Here is a 26,404-nt window from a genome sequence, read left to right as displayed (position 1 = left end):
TCCCTGGGCAGCATCTGCGGCGGTCGCAGCAGCCGAGCGCCGGAAGTTCTGGTTCTTCCAGTTGCCCGGGATTCCCAGTTTGAACTCTTCCTGGAAACGCTTTCCTCACCGCTCATCTTGCGAAACCGAGCCGCCCGCCCTCGGCTCTCCCCGCCTCTTATACCCGCCAGGGCGCCACCCGCAGCCCTCGCCGAGCCGGCCCGCGCCCCGCCGCAGCTGCGCTGGACCCAGCACTTCTCAGCAGGTGGGTCCGGTCGCCGGCCGTCGCCTCGCACCTTGCGCAACCAGCCCCGCTCCCCGCTCCCCGCTCCCCGCTCCGCGTCCACCCGCCTGCGGCCGCTGCCTCCAGGACCCCAGTCCCCCGCCAGCCCGCGCCAGGCGCCCGCAAAGTCCTCGCCGCGCCCGCGCCCGCGCCCCCGCGCCCGCGCCCCCGCGCCCCTCCAGGAGGGGGCGTCCGCGGCTCCCGCTCCTCGCTCCCCGACCCTGCGGAGCCCCCCCGGGGGAACCTCGCGTGTGCCTTCCTCCCCGTACCTCACTTCGGGGTGAGAGCGGTCCTGCGGCGCTCCCCGAGAAGGGGCTGGAAGAAGGTAGCTTTGGCGATCTCCGCAGCCCCAGACCCTCCCCAGGAGCCGAGGTTTGTCCTCGGAGCTGCCACCGCTTCCGTCCTTGACCTTGACTTCTTGTCCTTCTGTAATTTAGCGATCGCTTTTCCAGAGACAGTTTGAAATGTAATTTATTGTGAAGAATGAGTATAGCCTGGTTTCCCTGTTTGTCCAGAGGCAGCTAGATGGTAGTTTTTTCGCTCCAGATAGTAATTTAGGAACTTTCTTTTTTTTTAAGATTTTATTTATTTATTCATGACAGAGAGAGAGAGAGATTGAGAGACAGGCAGAGGGAGAAGCAGGCTCCATGCACGGAGCCCGACGTGGGACTCGATCCCAGGACTCCAGGATCACGCCCTGGGCCCAAGGTGGTGCTAAACCACTGGGCCACTGGGGCTACCCAATAATTTAGGAACTTTTTTAAAAAGATGACTGGTGTAATGAAAGTGAATTGGATGGAGGATAGGAGACGGAAGTTGGAGAATCCTATTCCTAGTTCCAACTAGCAGCTCACCACCTTAGCCTCTGTTTCCTTGTATGTGAAATAAAAGGCTATTGGACCAGATGATCCTCACAGTCCAACACTGTAACAAAGTGAAAATCCATTACTAAAGATGCTTGGTTTGAAATACATTGAAAGTCTCATTCATGCAATAAATATAACCAAGCAATTACTTTCTTCATAATAAGGCAATTTTCATTTTCATAGGGCTGCTACTGGGTTGTGGGGCATCTCTTCCCACACAAGTGTCTTAGACTTCCACCGCGTTTATCATTCAGAGAATACTCTCAGCTTTCAAAAGCATTCTTCAGCCATACTATGTGAGAATGTCCTATTCCCTATAAACGGCAGTCATATAAATGTCACTCACATGAAAGAACATTTTTTCTGATCCAGTAGGTGTAATTTTATAAAATGGCACATTTATTTGAAGCAGTAACTTTTTGAGATACGGCCTTTTGCAAGGCCTAGAGTTTTTCAGAATGCTATGATTTAGCACGGAATGAAATTCCACCTGCATGTATTCTATCTGCATGGCAAACATTGCCAACTCAGAAAACAGGATGAAGCTTTCCTCTATTTATCAGGCTTTGCGGTTGTAAAGTAAATGGTACATGTGTACAGAGAAATTGGGTCATAGCACTTTCTCCACTGGCAACATTTATGGTTCTGCTGAAGTTCACATAGAAGCTTCAGGTTTCAGAAACCAGTGTGTAGGAGATCTGACCCCTAACCTGAGAATAATTTCTAGACTTCTGCCTTGCCTACACTTGCTAACTGTTGTTAGAAGTAACCAAATACATTTTTATATGCCCGTTAATAAATTGAAAACCCTGGGCCTTGAGCCTGCTTCTGAACAGTTTTAAAAAAATGGATTCAGATATCATAGAATTTCAAAATCGAAGCAATCCTGGGCAGTCACTCTGCTCTTCCTTGTCTCCTGAAGGACTGCCCCTACTTACTCTACGACTGTTAATGCCATTATTAAAAGGACAAAAATTCTCTTTTTATTTTTTTTTAATTTTTTTCTCTTTTTATTTATTTTATTTTATTTTCATTCTCCTTTTATTTTTTTAAAAGATTTTATTTATTTATTCATAGACACAGAGAGAGAGGCAGAGACACAGGCAGAGTCAGAGAGGGAAAAGTAGGCTCCATGCAGGGAGCCCAACGTGGGACTCGATCCCAGATCTCCAGGATCACACCCCAGGCTGCAGGTGGTGCCAAACTGCTGCACCACCAGGGCTGCCCTCATTCTCCTTTTAAAGTCTCCCAGGTAGCTGATTCTGTAATCACCCTCAGAAATGCAATCTAGTGTTTCATGATCCTTATCGTCTTGTTCTCTTTATAAGTCATTTGGATCTTTTTGTCAACTGGTATTTAAAAATCATTTCCTTTTAAAAATCTTAAGAAGGCCACAAAGCTACTGACAAAGGTATGTGCCTAATAACCCTTCAAACTTAAAGACTTGCTAGGGTTCCTTATAGCTAGTGTCCTCTGGGTTGTCCTCCAAGAAGGAGGTCATTTGCTACTTATGGGGCCTATCCCCACATCTACCTATAATTCTTACTGTAAGATTCTATGCAGACTATGAATAATGTAGTTTTCTGGGTGGGAGGATTCTTTTGAAGTTGTAGTTACTCCAGAAATAACAGAAATAAGATTTACAAAGACAAGAACTCTGAAGTCACCTATTTGATTCTGTTCTTTGTAAATCCAAAGAAAATGATTCATTAGTTAATGATGAAGACTTTCTGAACAGTTCTGCATGATGTATTAAACCTGTTCAGGATATTTTGAATGACTTGTAGGACATTTCCAAAATGATTTTAATTAACACTTGTTCTATTGTTGAGAAGAAATTAGTCTTGGAAGGAACAAAGCCAAGAAGGTAACTAAAGGATAATTAATGCTTAAAACAATGCATGATCAGAAAACATATTTGGCCTATATACATAAACAATCTGTTCTTCCAAAATCATTAAGAGAACAAAGAATGCTTGTACTGTTTGAAGATCATCTTTCAGAAATGTATCACTACAAAAAGAATATACTATTCTACTAGAGGAAGTGTTTCCACTCTAACTAGGCAGGATGTTGACATCCTGATCCAAATCCTTCTCCACAATGCCCCAGAAGAGTTTATGATACCATGTGGGAGAGTTCTTACTACATTGTACTTTGACAGTCAAACATTTCAGAAGACTTGTTTTGAGAGAAATATGTTTTTTTTTTTTTTTTAATGTAGATTGTATGAGCAATCCTAATGTCAGGCTGAAGGAAAGCCCACTTTTCATCTTAAAAGGAAAAAAAAATGTGTGTGAAGGGTAATTTTGAAAAGTTAGGAACTATCATTTTGAAAAAAAAAAGAAAGAAAGAAACCAAAAAGGTAGCAATACAACTATATATCACACCTCATAGAAGGTTATTAGAATGCAAACTAGGGAGTCTCTTCTGTCTCAGATCCAAATACTGAAGGGAAAAAATGGCATTAAGAACAGAGCAGAAGGCTCCAATCAGGTCTTCAGTGGCAATGGCACCAATGCTGGGAAGATGAGGGGGCAATTAATGGTCCACACTGATTCTGTGTGTTTCATCTATGCCTGCTCTTTTTACAGGGTGTGGAAACAGCTTTGAACACAAATTAAACAATGGCTGAAGCAATTTCATGCAGACTTTAGTATACACCTTGTTCTGTTTCCACTTTTTCTAAATTAGTGCCCATTCTCTAATGTGGGGTCTGCTGTGCACATTCCTGTGCTTGGGTCCTTACACAGCAGGTTAGAGCAGTTTGATGATGTGTCTCCATCCTCCCCAAGACTGGAGCACAGCACAGTGCCTAGCACTGAGAATCTGTTCAAAAACTTTATTGAAAACATGAAGCCCTACCAAGACATTGATAAACTGATTTTTATTTTTGGAAGATGTGAACTCTTATGGAGGTAGCAGGACATGAGCAGAGGTGCCCCCTGCACTGTACAACGTAAGGCTGAAGTGTCCAGATTTCAACTGCTTGCCAATCCAGGAGAAGCATAAGCTTGCTTTGCACTGTATGGTGCATATAAAATAAATAGTGGAAATTATTATAAGTTTTTTTTTTTTAAAGAAGGAGGAAATTGCAGGAACCTTGGCATTTTTTCTCATTAACCTTAATTTTAGTAACCTTATTAGGTTGTTACTATACTGCGTAAGTTTCATAAAAAAAATTGTAACTATAATACTTTGGAGTCTAGTTCATTTTAAAGAGTGATATAATACGATTAAGGCATTTAACTGAGGTCATGAAAATTGGAATATTGAATTTTTAAAGGTTTTAATTAGTTTAACTTAAGTAAAGCACATTAGACCTTCCTTAATACCTGAAAGCATGGCATAAGATATGAAGCTTAGTGAACAGTTCAAAAGAATTAAGTTATAGCAAATCATACTTATACAAAAAAATTATGTTCCCCATTATTTCTTCATAGAAAAGGAAAGGATGTTGGGGAGAAAACAGTTCATAGATTGGCAAATGGTTTGGCTCAGTTAATAATGAAAGGTGCCAGTTGCCTCTGGTTTTCCCAGACTGCAGTCCTCAATTGTGCATTCTTGAGGCATACCTGGAAAATGGAAAGATATACGTTTGGGGATGGTGGTACAGCAAGAGGCCTCCACCTCTATCTCCCTGAGGGAAGCAAGAGTCTAAAAGTATCAGATTTATAGGCAGCATTGTGTTAATTCCATGTTTGGGGCAGACAGTGTGTAGGCCCTTTCCTGGTCAAGAGGGAGCCACACAGACCCCATTTGCATTAGAGTGTAGGGGCCCTCTGAGAAGGGAGGTCCCTAGGGAAAGAGATTTAGGCCTAAATTGCAGGTAGGACTGGAATAGTGTTTCACCCTATCAGCCAAATTATTTTCCCATTTCCATGATCACATGCCATTCTTGAGGAGAAGGGATGAGTGGAAGAGAAACAGCTGGTGTGGTGCTGGTAAATGACTAAGAAAAAAAAAGTCCCAATTGCTAGCATTTGCTGGTTTTCATGGGGTGAAAACTCTCACCATGGCTGATTTCAAGCCCTCATCTGGTAGGCCAGCTCTAGCCATACCATTGAAATGAGCTGAGGTTGAAAACCAAGGAATTTAAAATAGGGAGCATCTCATTTAAAAATATTTATCAACTAGGACCTCTCTCAAACTTGTCTATCACAGGCTAACACAAAGAAGGGGGAAGGAGTTAGTTTCAATAGCACTTTGTTCCCTGGGGTAAGACATGGAGCAGCTGCAAGGCCAGGTCTTGCCCTCAAGCTCAAGCTCATCAGTTTTGGCAAACATTAGAGGCCCAGTGGCCACTGGGGATTCCTTGCCTCTGAGAGCCAGCTTAGAAAGAAGAAAATGATACCCAAAAGATGAAGGAGACTATTTTCCCAAGAATCTGTAAATCACCCCCAGGAGATTTCTTTTTTCTTTTCTTTTCTTTCTTTCTTTCTTTTTTTTTTTTTTTAAGATTTATTTATTTATTCGAGAGAGAGAAAACATGTGTGCCGAAGAGCAGGAGGTGGAGCGGAAGGAGAGTGAGAGAATCTCAAGGGGACTCACGCTGAGCACAGAGTCTAAGGAGGGGAGGGACCAGCTGGATCTCATAACCCTGAGATCATGACCCAAGTAGAAACCAAGAGTTGGACATTCAATGAACTGAGCCACCCAGGTGCCCCACCCCTAGGAGAGTTCTAAAAAATGGTAAGAAGATAGGTAACATGAAGCAGAGTGGCATTTCATCAGCAAAGACTTCAGAGTAGGATCAGATTCACATCAATATTCCTCTACCCCAAACTAATTTAGCAATTATCAATATTCAGATAATTTAGTGGTCTCAATATGAAGATAAATGACTATTAATAGAAAGCTTACTGAAACAAAAAAGAAAAACAAAATTTTCATTCAAAATTGAAATGATCAGGGCGCCTGGGTGGCTCAGTCTGTTACGCATTGCCTTTGACTCAGGTCATGATCTCTAGGTCCTGGAATCAAGCCCCAAGTAGGGCTCCCTGCTCAGCAGGGAGTCTGCTGTTCTCCCTTTTCCCTCTGCCCTTCACCACCCGCTGGTGGTCTCTCTTGCATGCTCTCTCTCTCTTACTCTCTCAAATCAATAAAGTCTTCAATACAAAAAAAAAAAAAATAGAAATGATCAAATCTCTTGCTAAATATCTCTGACCACAGTAATCCTAGAAAAAGCAAAATCCATTAACACTAAATACTAAGTGGGTTGTTGCAATCCCCAAATTATTCAGTAAACAAATGCTCATATAGTGTGTATAAACAAAATGCCACCTAATCCGTGAGATACAGTTGATTTTCTGGTGGTGGCAGCCCAGGTTCTGTCCTGATGCTGAATCTTTGGTAAATTACAGATGCATAAGAAGTTGTTCAGCATTTAGAAGATAAATAGAGGTCAAGGCAAATTAACTCAGACAAGACTGAATTCCTGACCTTGTTGTCATAAGCCCCAGGCTTTAATCAAATGAACTAACCAGCCTAGTCAGTAGATAATGAACCTACATGATAAAATTCTTGGCCAGGGAATCATAACACAATCTTCATCTATCTTGACAGATGAAGCTGAGATCTAAATGAGAAAACATGCATTAAAAAGATTTTTGAATGAACTAGAATTTCAGAAAGAACTTAAAAGTAAATCCTTTTTCTTTTAAAGTACAATTAAAATAGGTAACAGAGATCTGCATCTCCTTGCTGTCTTGGTAATTCATTGGTTAGTAGTGAAATGTTACTAACAATCATTTGGTTATAGCACAGGCCATAGCTAGTTCTACTTATTAGCAATTCCTGAGGAGGTATATATCCCTCTAGAACATTAATGTGAAGGTTAGATTTAGTTAGGACTTGATCAAACCATAAAAGTTAAGACTACTGTTTCTTTTTGTATTATTCTATTAGCTAGCATAAAAACGAATCACCAGTAAACTTGGTTGCTATGAGATAAATAACATTTTCTTACAAAACAATTGCAATAATTTATCAGTTTTTCAGCAACCAACCGGCAATGGTTTCCTTATTTAGATTAAATGCGTTAAATGCTAGATATGTTAGTCAGTGGCTGTTACTAACAGAGGTACTTCTAACCACAGAGGCTAAAATAAGAAATATACTTTAATTATATTTTCAAATAACATATAGACACTGAAGACTGAATGTCAAAAAAAATAATTAGTAAAAGAATCCATTGATTCTAGACGTTACATTTTTCATAAACTGCAATCAGAGGTCTTTTTAAGCCAAAGTCTTCTGATTTTGCTGCAATAATATATACCTGTCAGAAAAGGATATGGGCTTAAATGTAAATATGCTTGCTTTCCCTGAAGAACCTTGATCTCACTAAATACAGAAATACCTCAGTGAAAAAATTGGATGGGTTCACGTGTTAGTGGAAGGTTTTAAATTTTTAAAAATAGTTTTTGCTTTCCATTTCTCCCTGGGATATATTAAAACAAATGCTCTAATCACAAAAAGCCTGGCACTGTTGCAGAACTCCCTCCTGCCCCTATGCCTTGTGATAAAAGGAAATATTTGATTGATGGGCTTCAGCTCATTACAAATATGTTGTCAAGTCATGTAGTGCTTTCGGGTTGAAATTCAGAAGGAAAAATAAAACAGAAGGAAGGACTTAAAAAAAAAAATCCCTGTTTCCAGGCATCAAATTAAAATGACAAATCATGTCACATCTTACAGAGTTTAAAAGTGTTATTTGTGTTCTAACTCCCTGGAAGGGGCTAAGCCAGATCACTGGATTTGTGTGGTACAACATCAGTGGAAGTGTATGCGTCCTGTGGGGATACTACCTGCCAAAGAATTCATACTCTTCGATGAGCAATCGTTTCAGAATTCAAAGCTGAATTCTTAAGTGGAAAAAGGGGGAGAATATCTATAATAATTATTTTATCCAAATGATAAATGAGGTAGTGAATGGCACAATGTGAGAGTTAATATTCAGGAGTACTCTGTTAGATCTGTGGGAGGATTTGATCCAACAAACTTTGTGGCTCATGGAGAACAACTTGTCAAGGTTTCCTTGACAAAGCCTACCCGCAGTCTGACACCAAGCCCTGAGTCTGGCTCCTTTGATTCTCTTCCTTGTGGGTCCTGCACACTCATTCTTGCCTCTGGTTTTCATAAAAATAGGAATTCTAGCCTCTCAGATTCAGCCAATGACTATTTCGTGGAAAAAGTTGTTGTAAAGCAGGTGAAATGTTACTGCAACCCCTGACAACCTCATCAACACCCTGCTTTCTCTCGGCCTTTTTCTTCCCCACCATCCCTCTCCAAAAAAGACACCCTTATCTTTTTTCATTTGTAGTGGTTCTTAGTCCTGGGTGCTCTTTAGAATTGATTGCTTGTTTGGGTTGGGTTTTGTTGTTGTTGTTTGTATGTTTGTTTTCTTTGTTTGCTTGTTAAAATACAGATGTCTGGGGATGCCTGGGTGGCTCAGCAGTTGAGTGGTTCCCTAAGTCCTCTTCTCCCTCTGCCTATGTCTCTGCTTCTTTCTCTGTGTCTCTCATGAATAAATAAATAAAGCAATAAATAAATAAATAAATAAATAAATAAATAAATAAGATAAAATACAGATGTCTGGGCTCTTTCTCAGACCAACTGATTCAGAATCTGAGGAGGGTGGTGTCCTAGCATTTAATGTCTACCTAGCTGATTTTAATGTGTGAAGAAAACCACTGTAGCAGGCCGTTAGCTGAAAGCTAACAGGCACTGGTTCACAATCTTGGCTCAACAGCAGGATCATCTCGGGGAGCTTTTTTTGGAGAAAAAAAAAATTGCCCAGGCTCTACCCTAGATTTGTTGATTGACTCTCCAAGAGTTTGGTCATCTGTATTTTATGAAAAGTTCTTTGTGTAATTATAATATGCACCAGGGTTGAGAACCCCTGGTTTCTAGTATAATCCTTTGTGGTGGTATTTGCATTTTATAAACCTTAGTGATTCTAAGAAGTTGCTTTGATGGTCAAATAAAAGTGTAGAAAGAGTGCCAGGAAGACGTCTGTCTGTACCACCATCATGGCCTCCTCTTCCTGCATTCCCATCCAAACCAAATTCGCTAAATGGGTCTTTTTTTTTTTTTTTTTTTTTTTGTCACTTATATGTCTTTATGATTCCCAGCACACTCTTTCTATTACCCGAATTTGTGTGTTGTGATGATAGTTTTGTCTTTATAGCCCTTCTCACGATTACTTCCAAACCTTTTTAAAGAAATATTTTTTGCATTTTTAGTTTGTATAAATATGCAAAATTGGGTAAGCCAAAAAACAAATATTGTGTATAACTAAGATTAAATCTTTATATAAAAGAATTTACCTTAATTTGTATTTTCTATAAATTTCTCAGGATACAAGATATAAGAAGATTCATGAAGGTTAATTTTTCCTTTCAGGTCTATCTGCACCTGAGAGAGAGGGGGAAGATTTTCTTTCCTCTTCCCATTTTTACAAATGATCTTATATTCATAAGTATTCACGTATTTTCCTCTTCACTCTGTGAAAACATTAGGGGAGTCAAATCGCCCATTTTCTGAAAGAAAGGCAAAAAAGTGCCCACCTTTTAGAAGTGGCCTGGTTGGATTGTTGATTCCTGTTCTCACTAAGAGGAATAAGGAATAGGATCTCTTCCAGGGCAAAAAGAGGGTGGAAAAGTCAGTTAGCCTTTGGCTGCTGATACACAAGGGACTTTAAATTTTTATTTTGATGTATTTTCCAAATGACAGCTATGCATATACAGAAATATACTGCTTAGGATGAAAAGAAGTCCATTATACAACTTTAGATTTGTATCTATTTATCAGATAACCGTACATTGCTATTATGCTTTAACATCAATTAATATCGTTATACAAACTGTAATTATCTCCTAAATAAACAAAATAGGTTGTGTTGTATTTTTAGAATAAGCGAAAATCAGTGATTTGTTGGAGTATAAGCAGTTAAAATATACAATTGTTTATAGCTATGGACAAGATTATCCTAAAACTTACATTGAAAGGCAAAGGAACTAGAATATCTGAAACAATTCTGAAAATTTAAAAAAAAAAAAAGTGGGAAGAATCAGTCTACCTAATTTTAAGGCATCAAAGCTACTTAGAATTGGCAGAAGGCAGATGCATAGATCAATAGAACAGAATAGAGAGGCCAGAAATAGAGCCACACGTGTGCAGGCAACTGATTTTTGACAAAGGTACAAAAGCAATTCAATGAAAGAAGGGTGGCCTTTTAAACAACAGGTAGGGAAGCAATTAGATATTCATAGGCAAAAAAATAAATAAACTTGGCTTAAACCTCAGACTTTATATAAAAATTAACTCAAAATGGATAATGGATTTAAATGTGAAATATAAAACTATCAAGCTTTGAGGAGAAAATATTCAGGACCAAAGTTTAAGTGAGGAATTCCTATATATGACATGAAAAGCACAATCCATAAAAGAAAAAAAAGCAATATATTAAATTTAATCAACATTTAAAACTTCTGCTATATCAATAACACTGCTAGGATGATGACAAAACAAGCCACAGAGTGGGATGAAATATTTGAAGACCACATATCTGACAAATAATTCATATCTAGAATATATAAAAATTCAACAGCTAAAACATAAAAATCTGACTGGAAGGTGGTGTAAGGTGAGATGACTTTTCACCACATGGCCTATAGATCAAAAATAAGCAAATGAAGTCCATACAGTGGACCCCTACTGAACAATAAAAAGGAACTTACTGATACACATACCAAAGTGGATAGACCTCAAGGGCATTATGTGAAATGGGAAAAAAAGCCATTATGAAAAGATCACATTTGGTGTGATTTCATTTATAAAATATTTAAAAAATGACAAAATTAGAGATTTAAAGAACAGATGCATGGTTTCCAAGGGTTAGGAGCGCAGGGAAGAGGGCAAGTACAACAATCACAGGTTAGTGCTGGAATAGATCTGTATCCTGATTAACCTCAGTGGATCCATGAATTACCTATGGGATAAAATGACATATGCACACATTACACCAATGTCAATATCCCAGTTTTGATACTGCACTATTGCTATGTACAGTGTAACCAGTAGAGCAAATGAAGGATAACAGGAACCTCTTGTACTAGCTTTAGGACTTCCTGTGAGTCTATAACCATTTCAAATAAAATTATTCTATCATTAATAGCATTGATTTGTTAAGTGTAAACATTTGAAAAATGCAATTTTTGTTATCTCGTTTGGACATTTCCATGTTTTTAGTATGCTAGAATCCTCTTAAATTGGAAATAGCCAGGGCCTCCCTAATCTCTGACCTCTGGGGGGGTAATAGAAGTAAAATGCAAAAGCCAGACAAGCCCTAGGATCCTTATGGGACATCTAGTTGGAATATCCCAAAGAATGCCACCTCAGGTTCCCCAAGCCTGGGGTGGGATCTGCAGACCAAGGGAGACGACAGGCAAGACTCTACATGAGCCACACCTGGTTCCCCGTCTAATGCCATACACACACAGACATGCACACATGATTCTCTGGCAGCTGCTACCATGGCTTCAAAGTCATCTTCAACACCTTTGCATCTGCACTATTGATTACCAATCTCTTAATCTATATGAACACCCAGTAGGATCACTTTTCCTGTCTTGGCCCTGGTCTCCAGGAGCCTCTGTGGGAGATGCTTCCATAGGAGACAAAAATCAGTCCTGGAGCTTTTCCAATCTAGGGGGTATTCTTGTTGTGTTTTCTGTTACACTGAACTGAGATTTGTAAAAAGCAGAAGGAAAAAGAAATCACCATGCTATGTTTTAACTATCTTAATCCTTCTTCCCCTTAATAACTCTGCTACCTGTGTACCACCTTTCTTATTTCTTTATTCCTTCCTCCTACATCTAAGAGTAAACTAGGATTATGAAACTATTTTTAAGTCGTTGCATAAGAAATCTTACTACCTCCATTAATCCATGTTTACACATGGGAGCAATTTTGAGTTATAAATAGTCAGAAATAGGCATAACTCATAGATTATTCTATTGGACCATAGGAACTTTGAAAACATTTACTTGGTTTGTTTTTAATTTAAATTTCAAAAACTTTAAAAAAGTAACTCACATGCTTTATAACAGTATTTCTATTTAATTTTATCTTGCATTTCTTTTATTTTGGATATGATTAAGATTTTTTTACTATTATTGCATCACCTTAGGATGAAAGTTATATTCTTTGTCCAATTTTCTAATGGGCAATCTTTTTTTATCTGTAGGAATTAAAAATATTTTTTAGTTTGTTGATCTTCTGACTTTGCTTACAGTGGTTTCTGCTTTGCAGGTATTTGTTTTTACAAAAATCACATTTTTTATGTAATATAAATGACAATTTTTACTTTTAAGTTAGATACCACATTTAGGTTGAGAGACATACTTTGTATTTTTATTCAGTCCTTTATTCTTTCATGGTTTCAGGGATCTGTGATATAGGAAAGAGGCTTTTCAAGTTATAAAAGAATTCTACATGGTTCCTTCTACTTTTATTGTAGTTCTACTTAAAGTAGGTAGGTAGATAGAAAATTTAAATTGTTAATATATTTCAAATTTTCCTTGTACCAGGAGTATGAGGTATAGATTTAACCTTTTCTTCCAATTGGCTATTTAGTTGTCCCTATCAATATTTGCTACTGAATAATCAACCTTTTTCTCACTGACTTGAGATGACATCTTTATCATATGTGCTTAGGTCAGTTTCTATATTTTTACTCTATTTCACTAAACATTTTCTATTCCTGTGATAACAGCATATTATTTCATTATTTTAGCTTTATAATATTTAGATATTAAATATTTAATATTTAATAGAACTAGACCCTATTCAGTACTTTCTTGTTCAGAATTTAGAGATTAAATTCAGGAAAATTGGTATTTGCATAAAACTGAGCCTGCCCATCCAGGAACATGCTGTACCTTTCCATTTACATAAATCTTCTCTGGGTAGAATTTTTATATTTCTCTTCATGTAGATCATGTATCTGTCTTGTTATCTTGTTAAGTTTATTCCTAAATATTTTCTCTATTTTGTTGCAGCTTTAAGTAGGGCCCTTTCTTCTATTAAATCTTCAAACCAATTTTTTAATATATGAAAAATATTGATATTAATTGGGTTCCTAAACAAGATGTTGGGTTGACTCTATATGTATGGTACCTTTTCAGTTGACTTTTTCCAGTTTTGCGAAACTGGTTTCATCACTCACAACTCCTTTTGAGTTTCTATACTTGGAATTTCTTTCTCTGTTCAGTTATGTTAGCTAGAATTTCCAAACAATACTAACTAAAGTGGTTAAAGCAGACATGTTTGTTTGACTAATGACTTTTCCAGGAGTGTTTCTAATAACTTTTTTTGGTAATTATTTTTTAAGTTAGATACTAGATTTTAGGTTGAGAAAGATACTTTGTATGTTAAGGAAATACCTATCTGTTCCTTTTTAACTATAAGTCAAAAATAAATGTCAAATTTTAACACATGCCCATTCAGCATCCATAAATATGACTGTGTTTTTCTCCTTAAGTCTTCTAAATATGGTAAGCTATATTAGTAGATTTTCTAATATTGAATTTACAGAATTCATCTTTACACTCCTAAAATAATCTGCATTTAATCAATGTACATTTTCTCTTAACAGTCTGCTGGATTCTGTTTGCTAATGTCTTATTTAGGATTTTCTGTATCATGAAACATAAGTAAATTGCTCTACAATTTCCTTACTAGTGAATTCTTTGTTAGATTTTGCTCTGAGAACTCTTCTAACTGTTAAGTATTGGACAAACACAGTATCATTGCAACACATGTCCATATAAGTTTAAAGCATCTGCCAATAAGTGTCCTGGTTTTTCATTGCATCTCTTTATACAACAAAAGAAGTTTTTGACCAGTGATTTTGTTCAATAAGACACATATGAGAATATATATGACAATAATTGTTCCATGTTGAGCTTTCATATTTGTTTCCCATTTCTGTTATTATCTTTCAGTTATGGAAAAAACTTCTACAGATGCATTTCCTTCTATTATATATTCTTCAGAAAAGCAAGAGACTGTATGCATTTTTGGAACTGGAGATTTTGGAAGATCACTAGCATTTAAAATGCTCCAGTGTAATTATTCTATTGTTTTTGGAAGTAGAAACCCCCAGAAGTCCAGTCTGCTGCCCCATGGTGCAGAGATCTTCAGCTATTCAGAAGCAGCCCAGAAATCGGACATCATAATCATAGCAGTCCACAGAGAGCATTACGATTTTCTCAAGGAACTAACTGAGGTGCTCAAAGGAAAAATACTGGTTGACATCAGCAACAACCTCAAAATCAATCAGTATCCAGAATCTAATGCAGAGTACCTTGCTCATTTGGTGCCAGGAGCCCACATAGTTAAAGCATTTAACACCATCTCAGCCTGGGCTCTCCAGTCTGGAACACTGGATGCAAATCGGCAGGTAAAATTAAAGGATTAAGTTACACTCAATCTTTAAAAAGTGAATGTTGTAATGGGCACTTACCTCAAAGACGCCAACATAGAATTCCCAAATAAAATACACACTACATGTCAGTTTGCTAATACATGACACGTATAATTTTCTTGGGTTTAACTGAGTAAAACAGTCGATTGTTGTGGTTTATGCCCACTGTCAGCACCCTCAACTTTTAGATTGATGGAACCCAGTGGTGTCAGGCTCCAGAGGCCTTGTGTAAGTACTAAAAAATAACACAGTTAAATTGTTGATGGATATCCTTTCCATTCCCATTACACTGTATGAAACTGGTTCCATTTATTCACTGAGATTAAGGTAATCCATAGATGATGTAGCACCCACAAATACAGAAGAAAAATCAAACCCTTCACCCTGTGGAGAACCAGGTCCTATTATATCAGGTCAATCTGCTTAAAATCACCCTCAACTTAAACCTTAGTGCTTAAATATCCAGCACACCTGTGCAAGTTTAAAACATGTTGTGTCTACCATCCTTGTTTGAAAAGCATGTCCTTGTTCTGCACAGTGCTTATATAGACTTTCAAGGTAACTATTAACAAAAAATAAGTATTATTTAATTATTAATTAATTAATTATTCTTCACCCAGGTGTTTGTCTGCGGAAATGATAGCCATGCCAAGCAAAGAGTGATGGATATTGTTCGTACTCTTGGGCTTACTCCACTGGATCAAGGATCTCTCATGGCAGCCAAAGAAATTGAAAACTACCCCCTGCAACTATTTCCAATGTGGAAGTTCCCCTTCTATTTGTCTGCTATTCTATGTGTCTTCTTCTTCTTCTACTGTGTTATAAGAGACATAATCTACCCTTATGTTAATAGCAAGAAAGATATCACATTTCGCTTGGCTATTTCCATTCCAAATCGTATCTTTCCAATAGCAGCACTTACACTGCTTGCCTTGGTTTACCTCCCTGGTGTTATTGCTGCCATTCTGCAACTGTACCGAGGTACAAAATACCACCGATTCCCAGACTGGCTTGACCACTGGATGCTTTGCAGAAAGCAGCTTGGCTTGGTAGCTCTGGGATTTGCCTTCCTCCATGTCCTCTACACACTTGTGATTCCTATCCGTTATTATGTACGATGGACACTGAAAAACAGAACCATTACTCAGGTAAATCTCTACTCATTTATATTCTCCAGTTCCTTAAATCAAAGAGAAATCTTGTTACATCATATTACACTTCACAATTACAGAAAAATCACTTTCTAAGCATCTTTATTTTTTTTATTGTTTTTTTTAAGATTTTATTTATTCATTCATGAGAGACATGGAGCAGGCTCCATGCAGGGAGCCCAATGCGGGACTCGATCCCAGGACTCCAGGACCATGCCCTGGGCTGAAGGCAGGTGCTAAACCGCTGAGCCACCCGGGGATCACCACATCTTTATTTTTTAAAGTAACTAGAGCTACTGTCTGTTTTTGGTTGTTTTCTTTTGTTGTTGTTGTTGATTTGGTTTGGTTTTGGTTTTGGTTTTTTAATGAATTCAGTTGAGATCTTGTACAACTATTGAGAATGAAATTTAGATTTACAAGACTCACTGGAATACTGGCAAACTGACAGATTTGGGGGCTCAGGAAACTTAATAACACCTACTCGAATTCCTTGTGGAGGGGTACAGTCAATAAATGTAAACCAATGTGTTTTCAAACTTCTATTTTTATACATGGGAGTCAAAACCAACCATCTTATAAATAAGGGGGCTGTTCAAACCTGTGTCACAGGAAGGTAAACAAATTCACAAAGGGTGCTTATAACTTCATTAATGTTTGACTCGAGGAGAGCCATCCTCAATAACTAGAAAACTGAACAATTCTGGGCAAATGTCAAATACTATTTTCTGCATAGTCAAAAATTCAGAGAGAATCAGCTTAGAGAGTCTGCAAGCAGTCCCAGGGGAAGTGCTATCCATCCATTCTAGTTTGGAAATAATTGGTTTTGATCAATCTTACTGCATTCTCAAAGTTTATGAGTCAATAACTTATTAATGGTACTTCTGTGGATTTCTCTACATTATTTCCCCGACAAATACATGAGAAGTTCTTGGGTAAGGGTCCCATTTTAAGGGCCTGATTTTTCTCAATCTATGGTGTGACAGACTTGATGCTGTATTACGACACAAATAAACATGAAAGAACCCAAGCTTCGTGTGTGTGAATAATCAGCATGTAAGGCAGAAAAAGAGGATCCTTGGTATAATCATTTGAGAACATCAAGTTTTGCTTGGGGAACAAAAAGCCATATAGTAAAGAAGGTTTAAGTAAATGCTTACTTTGTTTTCAAATTTATGGGGTCAATTAAAACTTTCTACACAACTCCTGGAGTCAACTATTATAATAAAGTCCCAGCAGAACCAATTACTTTTCCTACCAAGAAATATCACTTCCAAGTATATTTTTCTCTTCAGTTATTTTCAAGTGATTATTAAGAAATACATACAATTTATCTTGAGCAAATATACCATGCAGATGTATTTTTCAGTCCCCTTAGAAGTTTGGGCAGTTTGTAAAAAAACGTAATTTTTTAAAATTACTTATAATTTTTCTTAGGCAACAGCCAAGACACAAGATCTATTTAGCACTTCTACTGCCTGGCTTAGTGATTCCTACGTAGCTTTGGGAATCCTTGGGTTTTTCCTGTTTGTACTCCTGGGAATCACTTCTTTGCCATCAGTTAGCAATATGGTCAACTGGAGAGAGTTCCGATTTGTACAGGTAAGGGCTTCAAGACTTTATCTCCTTTATATTGCACAAGTCCAGCTTAACAAATATTTTCATTTTTCTCTCATACCATGCATAGATTTTCATTTTGCTCCTTCACTTCCCTAGCAATGTCACAAAAATAGCAAGTGAACCAAGTTCAAGTGAGAAGATGCTAAACTCTAGCACCAAAAGGCCTAGCATAATAGTTTTGTTTCCTAACTGGGCATCACTTGCCCAGATCACTGCCTACTCCCAGGGCCACAGGTAAGAGTAGCTAGTGAAAAGTACCAACAACTAATAGGCTTTGTGCATAGGGTTGTGCTAGGCACAAGGTGAAGAGAAACCCAGAGACAAAATTTCTACTTCTGAAAGATCAACCTTAGAATACAGATATATTGATACAAAAAGGCATGTACTAAACTCAAGTTTAAAACCATCAAAGCAAGCTATGTTAGACTGTTATCATACCAGACTCAAGGCCGATCTGCAACAGGGAAAATTGTTTTTTTCCCACATATCAACCACCAGACATGTCTCTAAAGGCATTTAGTTACTATTCTTATGAACTAATAGTATTCAAAGTGTGTCCTAGAACCCCAGTATCACCTGGGATCTTATTAGAGACACAAATCCCCAGGCTCCACCCAGACCTAATGAATCAGAAACTCTGGAAGTGTGGCCCAACAATGTGTTTTAACAAGCCTTCCAGATTATTCTGATGTATGCTCAATGTGAACCAGTATAAGAGAAAAGACCTTTAGTAACTGAAATTAGATTTGAATTTTATAAAACTATTCAAATTTCAGAAGTCTTGCAGTTATTCCCCGAGAACAAATACAGTCAACATTTTCTCATGTTAACACCTTTAGTCAAGGCATTTAGACAGAAATAAAGAATTTAGGCCAAAATTTAGGCCAAAACACATAAACAAAAGTAAAGTTTTCTAATTGTTCTTTACTGTGATAGAAACAATCTAGCATCTGCTTTTAGTCAGTAACATAACCTAATGTGGTGCTTCTTGAGGACATATTGTGTCTTATTCACCTTTGGCCTCCAGAAAAGTTGATCAAGGAAAGAGTTTTCCATTGGGGAAGAAGCCAAAGTATATTATTTATTCTAACTCAAAAGAGTTTACTCTTAGCAAACTTTCCCATCCAGCCAAGTTAAGATAAAACCACCACTTAATCCCCTTCACCTATGTCACCCATCCTGGGAATTAAAAGTACAGCAGAGGGAATATAGTCAATAATATTGTAATAACGTTGTATGGTGATCTCTGGTACCTATGCTTATCATGGTGAGCATACAAAATGTATAGTATTGTTGAATCAAGCTGTTGGACACCTGAACCTAATACAACATTGTATGCCAACTCTACTTCAAGAATAAATTTTTTTTAAAAAAGGATAAAACCACCATATCATTTGTAAGCACAATCTTTTTTTAATGAAATATTTGTCATCCGAAGGAGAGTTAATGCTTTCTCCAGTACTTAGAAGAGTGTTCTAAATGGTACAGATGTCAAAGTTTTGTGGTTGGTAATAAATATTCTCCATTGGCTTAGAGTGTTTCACTTTAAGTTGTAAATATAGTGTTAATATATATGTATTTTTTCTTTTTTATATGTATTTTTTCTTGCTTATATAGTCCAAACTGGGTTACTTGACCCTGATCTTGTGCACAGCCCACACCCTGGTGTATGGCGGAAAGAGGTTCCTCAGTCCTGCAAGTCTCATATGGTATCTTCCTTCAGCCTATGTGATAGCGCTCATCATTCCCTGCACCGTGCTGGTGATCAAGTTTATCCTCATCCTGCCATGTATAGACAAGACCCTTACACGAATCCGCCAGGGCTGGGAGAGGAACTCAAAACCAACATCAGATGGACAATATTTAAAGCAAAGCTCGATTCACCTGGACTCTCAATTATAGTATTGTATATTTAGAGGAGACTACGTAATGCGCACAGCTAAGAAAGAATTTTTCTCCCACTATGGCTCAAAGTTTGTTAACAGAGAAGGAACTGCTGCCTGACTTTTAGAAATTGACAGGAATAGATTGCCATTTAATCTCAGGTTAGTGATGAATCTATGGAGGTCCCTGCCTCTCTTCTTCCCGGAGGCAGCGGGGCTAAGGTCACAGTTAGCTTTGTGGTTCCACACTAAAAAGTTTTTTTGCTTTGGGCAACATGCATGACCTAATGTCTTGCAAAATCCAGGGGAAATACATGCAACTTCCTTTTCTGGTTCAAGAGCTGAATGCAAAGAAAAAGAAACAGTAAGATGGTGGCCACTGATAAAGGCTTTCTGAGATACATCTGAGAAGGAGGGCCAAATGAAGTAAAAGGAATGAGAATTTTTCTTACTGTTCTTTGTAAGTGAAGGTGATCATAAGTATTGCCATAGTGAATTCTGTAGTTAATGTACTCTTTGATTTTGCTTTTGCCAACATGGATCTGTACTGTGGAGAATGATTTTATAACACCACAAAAATATCACAATTGATTGGAAGTAACCATGGGTTGGATATATGCAAATCTATTATTCTTGTCATAAGATCCTTTCTCTAAAAGGAATAGGTGTAGGGAAAGGTGTACACTGAGTTAAAATTGAGAGATATCCGCTTGGATTTTCTCAATATACAATAAGCAAGGAAGGGTTGATAAAAGCCCTTGCACAAAAAGTTGAAAGAAAAAAAAAACAGAATTTTAGATAGCAAGCTAAATGAATTTTATAAAGTTGCACTATACTAGGATTGCATGATTTAGGTATTATGGTATGCTTGGTGAATAGAATATTCCAAATATCGTTCAATACTAACCATCTATGAAATGGATTTCTAGTATTAAAAAGTGGCTTCTATAATCAGGGCTTACTATAATTTTAAGCAGTGAAATTAAATGAATAATGAAAGTATAAATTTGACCAATGCATAGATGAAAGAGAATTATTTAAAATCTTAGGGTTAGAGAGGTATGAACAGTAGCTGCAATATGAGACTTGGTTCATTCTCAAATCTTTGCTGGAATGCAGGATGGTTTCCTCCGTCTCTAATGATAGTGCCATTTCCAAGATGACCCTCAGCCGGATTGGCCTTCTTGGCTCATGCATGGAGCTGAAAGGAGCCTCATGTGCCCTCTTTCCACAAACCGAAATAAACAAAAGGCTTTGAGATTGACATTTTTTCTGCCTGCCTTATAAGGGCCATCTATTTTTTCTTTTTTTTTTTCAACTTATCATATCTACATGATGCAAAATGATTAAAGTATATTAAAACATCACCCACCATCTAGGATATTTCTCTATAAAACTTTTTGAAAATAGTTCCATCTACATTCAATTTTACATCCTTCCTTTTTCACTTAATGTATCAGTGGTTTTATTCTCTGACTTACATGATATATGTATATTATTAGTGGCTGAATTATATTACATCAAATGGGCATTTATTCAACCATTACACTAAACATGTAGGTTATAACTGTTTTTTACTAAAACAAATAACATTTCAGAGAATATCTTAGCACTTATAACTCTTTTCTATTTTTAAAATTATTTCGCTAGAATACTTGGCAAGAATTGAGATTACAAAATTAAGGAACTTTTAATATCATTTGATATATATTGCCAAATTATTTCTAAATTAACCTTGTCCATATCATTGGCATTGGATGAAGGCATTGGTTTCATCATACCTTTCATAGATTTTGTCTTTCATATCAGTTCATGTACACTGAGAAGGTACACAGAACACATGCTTCATTCGTTTATCCATGACCCACCTAAGCAAGGTTACGAAAATCCTGGAAAACTGTGAGCAGACCTGTGGTGTGTGATGCTGACCCTAGAGCATCAAGGGAAAAGACAGAAAATGTTGCTACTCATCTCCATTTTGTGCAAAACAGCCATGTAAGTGTCCCAGAGTTGAAGGCTGCTCTTTGTCTAGAGAATGGTTGCTTCAAAATTAAATACTATCCAGGTTGATGTAAAGAAAGCCTCTGGGGTTAACCATGCTTTTTGGTAAAGAGTTTTTACTGGGCCATAGTTTGTCAATAAAATTGAAATGCCACACTGAGGTAAAACCAAGCCTACCTAGAATAAAACTCTATTTTTATAAGCTAGTAAAAATGTTCTGCCTGTGTAGTTAAGAAAAGCCATCCATGAAGCCAGAAGTTGAAGAACACCTCCAGTGGTTTTGGTGTTTTACAGTGCCAAGCCTGACCCTTGGCCTCAACCACAAGGGCTCCAAGCCTCACAATGGACCAGAGAAGCCAATTTCCTCCTCTTGTCCCTCTCCACACCCTTCCTCCCCAAACCATCAAACCAACTTGATTATCCTAACACAGCTGACTCCTCTAGTTTACATTGGGTTGGAAAGAATGAGTTTGGAGTAGATGGAAATAGTGAACTGTACAGCTTTTAACAAATCCAAACTGTTCTGCATAAAAAAGTTAGACTAAGCTGCACTGTATTCTAGGAAAAGCTTTAAGCTCATAGACCTTTTATTTTTGTATGTTCTCCCCATGTTAAGGGATGACTACTTTTGTAAGTTTGTATTCATTAAATGTTATTTTAAAAATATGATCCAGTTTTGTTTAATTCTTGTTTTGACTCATTGGCATTCCAAAAATAAATGATCAAAAGGTTTTAAATCACAGTAGTTCCAGCATCTGGAAGTAAAAATACCTCCCTTCAGGCATAAGGAAAAGGAGAGGCAGTATATGAGCTCTAAAGCACATTAACAGATTTGCAGTTTTATGTAATACATACTTGAGCTCAGCAGTAGGTACACTCCAATATCCTATGTGTCTGTGTTTTACTCTCAGAGAGGGGAGAGCATTAGCTGGCCAAACAGAGGGAGGGGTGTATTATCCCACACTGGACTTTGGTGAGAAGTAGGGAGGGGAAAAAAAGCTTTCCTTCCTCCAGGTAGATACCAACAGGACGAGGCTATTGATTTCACCAATGGATGACTTCAGGTTGGATTTCAGCCAGCAGACCAGACATTAAACGTCCTGCACAACTGGACAGTGACAGCCCTGATGGGTTGATCATTCTTTCAAAAGCAAGATAAAAACTTATAAATAGAGGCTATAAATCTGGAACAAGCTAGAAGCAAATAGAAAAGGCCCTACTCACAAGCTACTTCAATTACAAATTGCACTTAAAGCTCTTCGTGCATTAATCGTTCAGGGACCAGAAAAGAGCCACGACAATGATGAAAGTATATAATGAATTCTACCTCCAGGAACCCCAAAAGATTCTGGACCTCATCCCAAAGTCAAGGTAGAATGGCAGTCCAGGTGTTGGTTTTAGTCTCTACCCCTACTAACAGCATCCATACCACCTATCCATCACACACTCACATGCCAAACATATCCTTGCATGATCTTGCTCCAATTCTCTGAGTTAGAATTAAAATGTAGAAAAACCCTCCACTCTTCTAAAGATTTGTTTAGGAGAATAAAGGAAAAGAGAGTTCTAGTTACTCTCCTCTGCACTGCCTTTCCTCAAGCTCAAGCCAAAGCCCAGAGAGTTCCAGGCCAACATGGCAACCGAGGAGGCTCCTCCCACAGCCACTCCAAATTTATAGCTGAACACAGTGTAATTCCCTCTGAAACCCCCTGAACTCCCAGCTAAGAGGAAGGAAGAAAAAGACCACAATGAGGAGGATCAGGGTCAAGGTTGAAAGGGAAAGGAATTGACGTCAGAGGAAAGGGGAGCAAGGATGATCAGGACAGTGCACCCCTGCCCTAGCCTAATAAGACAGAAGCATCCAGTTCTACATGTTTCCTGCTTCAAGAGGATCCTGCAAGGCTTTTAATAATAATGTTCGTTGTTTAATACTATAGGAAAGCCTGTGCTAAACTTCACATAATCTTACTTAATCATCATACCAATTACCCCCATTTCTCAGAAGAAAAAACTGAGCCTTAAAAGCATTGAGTGCCTTGCCTGGTAAGAGGCAGAGCTGCAATCAGAACTGGAGACAGTGTGCCTCCATAACCAGTCCCTTTCAACATTACCAGAAATTGGAGGACACTCACGCTGGCTTCCAAAATGTTCCTTCAAATCCATATATTAGGCTGGATGGACTGAAGCATGGTTTTTGAAAGATTGCTTAAAAAGGAAGTTCATTAGCACTTTCAATATTCCTGACTGCCCGTCCTTAACACTCCACATTTGCCTAGTATTGATTTTAGTACATCCTGTAATATTGTAGTGACCTGAAATTTGCAGTTTCAGCATTGAGTTCAACTCTGCTGTAACTGCCATGTTAATCTTTCCATTCCAGTCTGACAAGCTGTCCTATGCATCAGGGAGAGCTTGGTTCAGCTGGAGGCCAACTAAACCCCTAACCTGAGGAGTAGCCGAGGACAGTAGAATTCTTTTCCAGGAGCTCAAAGACAAATGTTTTCTTTCTCTCTGGTTTCACTCTAGTGCTTTATGCACTGAGTGAACATATTTGTTCTTGAGATCTAGTGACTCACCTTGGAAATCTCATAATACTTTTCACTCAGTATTTCAATACCAGTTGAGAAATTTTAGTGTTTAAAAAAAAAAAAAGATTCAGTACATGACCTAGTTGACAGTTTCTCAGCTGCTGAAATAGAACTCACAGTACCCCAAAAGCTATCAAAACAGGACCAACTAGAATTAAACTTTCCCTGATCATCTTAAGATAGTCAACAGGTTTTTAAAGAACACAACCAGCATATTGATTCCATTTTCTTCTAATCCTTTCTCGTAAAGAAAGAGAAGGGGAAAAAAAAAACACAACACTAGAGCAAGCAAATAAAATACAAAACCCAAGAGGAAAGACTACTTAAAATGAAGATAGATGAAAATGAGAGAGAAGAAAAGGAATGAGTTACTGCTTAAATTTCATTAAGACAGAGTAGTAGAATCTGTTGAAATGGAAGAGCTCTGCCACTGCGTACAGGATTCTTCCGTCTCTACAGCCAACCAGCTAAACAGGCTCACTCTTTTCTTAAGTGTTGACTGCCATCTCTTCCTGTTCTAGGCACCCTAGGCAATTAGAAAATTCTCTTATATCTAACCAAAATTTTTCCAGTTGTACTTCCACCCATTGTTCTTAGTACCACCATATAAAGTAGTGCCATTCCAGCTATCTGAGGTAAAAGCCAGATCTTTTGTTTTTGTTTTTGCCAATTCACCGAAGATTCCGTGTTTGTGTGCCTGCATGCACCAGAGTGTAAAACACAAAATCACATGCTTAAATACTGTGGTAACATCAAATTGCTATAAAACTTTCTTTAAAAAAAAAAGATTTATTTAATTTTCAGAGATAAATAGTGTGTGGGAGCAGGGGCAGAGGGAGAGGGAAAGAGAATCTCAAGCAGACCCAGTGCTAAGGGTGGAGCACAAGGCAGGGCTCCATCTAGAGACTCTGGGATCAGGACCTGAGCTGAAACCAAAAGTCGGACGCTTAATCGACTGCACAACCCAGACAACCTGAAAGTTTCTAAGGTTTTATGCTCAATTTCTGATTTTATCAGATGGGTAACAAGCAGGTCACAAACCAGCATCGTCTGCAGACTACCCTTGGAATAGCACTCAAGGACAGGACTACATGGTTTGGCTTGGGTTCCTCCAGAGGCCAAGGCTGAGGCAAGAATTCTAATACAACTAGGTTACTTTGGAAATGAAATCATTAAGTACTTGGAATGGAGTAGGAAAGTAGAGAAGGAATAAAGTGTGGGTTGTCAAGCCATTTTCCACTGTGGGCCCAACTCCACAGGGAAACTCTGGAAGACAGTGTTAAATAGATCTCAGATTTCTCCCTATCAAGAGGAAAGGAAGATGGGAGTTTTATGCACCAAATCCCTGTTTGTTATTGGATCAAATAAGCTTCTAGGGCATTAACCTCTGGCTCTTCTGACTTTTGCTGTACTCTTGCCCCATATGCCACTGTGGCCAGAAAACAATGCCTGCAGGCCAAGCATCACAGGTGTTGACACAAGTAGCTTCCAGTCTGCAGAGGTGAGTGCCAGCAGAGCAAGGGTGTGACACTAACGGCTGCTACACAATACAGTGCAAAATTGTGCAGGGGGCTTGAGCATAGAGTTCTAAGAGGGAAAAAATGGCTCCCCAAAATGTGAAAAGATATTCTCCTACAATTATAAGCAGAGGCATATAGAAACTGAAACTGCATTGAGATGCCATTTCTCACCTAGCGGGTGGGCAAAACTCCAAGAGTTTGAGCACACTCTGTGTGGGTGAGGCTGTGAAGACATGCATTCCCTTCTACTGCTCTTGAAATATGCAAACTGGGACCACCCCTATGGACAGCAATAAGGCAATATCTTTCAGGTTAAAAATTCATAGTTAGGTTTTGACCTGGGGCCCCACTTCTGAGAATTTGTCCTATGGATATGCCTGCACTAATTTGAGGTGAAAAATCAGCATTGCTGCTCATTTCTTCTTGTTTTTTTTTTCCTGTGAATAACAACATTGTAAAAACAGAACATGGGCAAGAACTCAAACATTGATTTTTGTAACTGATTAAGTTACCTGTGATGCTTTCACAGAATGGGACTGTAAACAACTGTTTAAACTACAAACGAGGCACCTTCTTTATATATATGGAAAGATCTCCAAAATGTATTAAGAAAAAAAAATAAGTTGCAAAACAACATACATTGCTTGATTCCTTTTGTATATGTGTATTTGCTTGCCTAAAGAAACACTGTGGGGGCACCTGGGTGGCTCAGTGGTTGCGCGTCTGCCTTTGGCTCTGGTTGTGGTCCCAGGGTCCTGGGATTGAGTCCCACATTGGGCTCCCTCACAGGGAGCCTGCTTCTCCCTCTGCTTGTCTCTGCCTCCTTCTGTGTGTCTCTCATAAATAAATAAATAAATAAATAAATAAATAAATAAATAAATAAAATCTTTGAAAAAAAAAAAGAAAGAAAAAGAATCACTGTGGAAGGATTCAAAAGAAAGGAATGAAAAATCATACCTAAACAGGATAGAGGAATTGAGTAGAAACAGAAGTAGAAGCACTGATATCTTTTACATCACTTTAA

At 38.1% G+C, this 26,404-nt stretch overlaps 1 protein-coding gene across 1 annotated transcript; it reads left to right on the top strand.

Moving 5' to 3' along the window:
- STEAP4 (STEAP4 metalloreductase) lies at positions 1-21,926 on the top strand. Its single transcript, XM_041728200.1, has 5 exons — positions 1-244; positions 14,139-14,596; positions 15,241-15,768; positions 17,206-17,370; positions 19,006-21,926. Exons 2-5 carry the CDS (start codon positions 14,141-14,143, stop codon positions 19,288-19,290), a joined length of 1,434 nt encoding a protein of 477 aa, XP_041584134.1. The 5' UTR covers positions 1-244; positions 14,139-14,140; the 3' UTR covers positions 19,291-21,926.
- Positions 21,927-26,404: the final 4,478 nt, after the last annotated feature.

The sequence above is a fragment of the Vulpes lagopus genome, chromosome 13 (genome assembly GCF_018345385.1).
Source record: "Vulpes lagopus strain Blue_001 chromosome 13, ASM1834538v1, whole genome shotgun sequence".
Lineage (NCBI taxonomy): Eukaryota > Metazoa > Chordata > Mammalia > Carnivora > Canidae > Vulpes > Vulpes lagopus.
The sequence above is the reverse complement of the archived record's forward strand: the minus strand, read 5'-3'. Positions and strand labels throughout refer to the sequence as shown.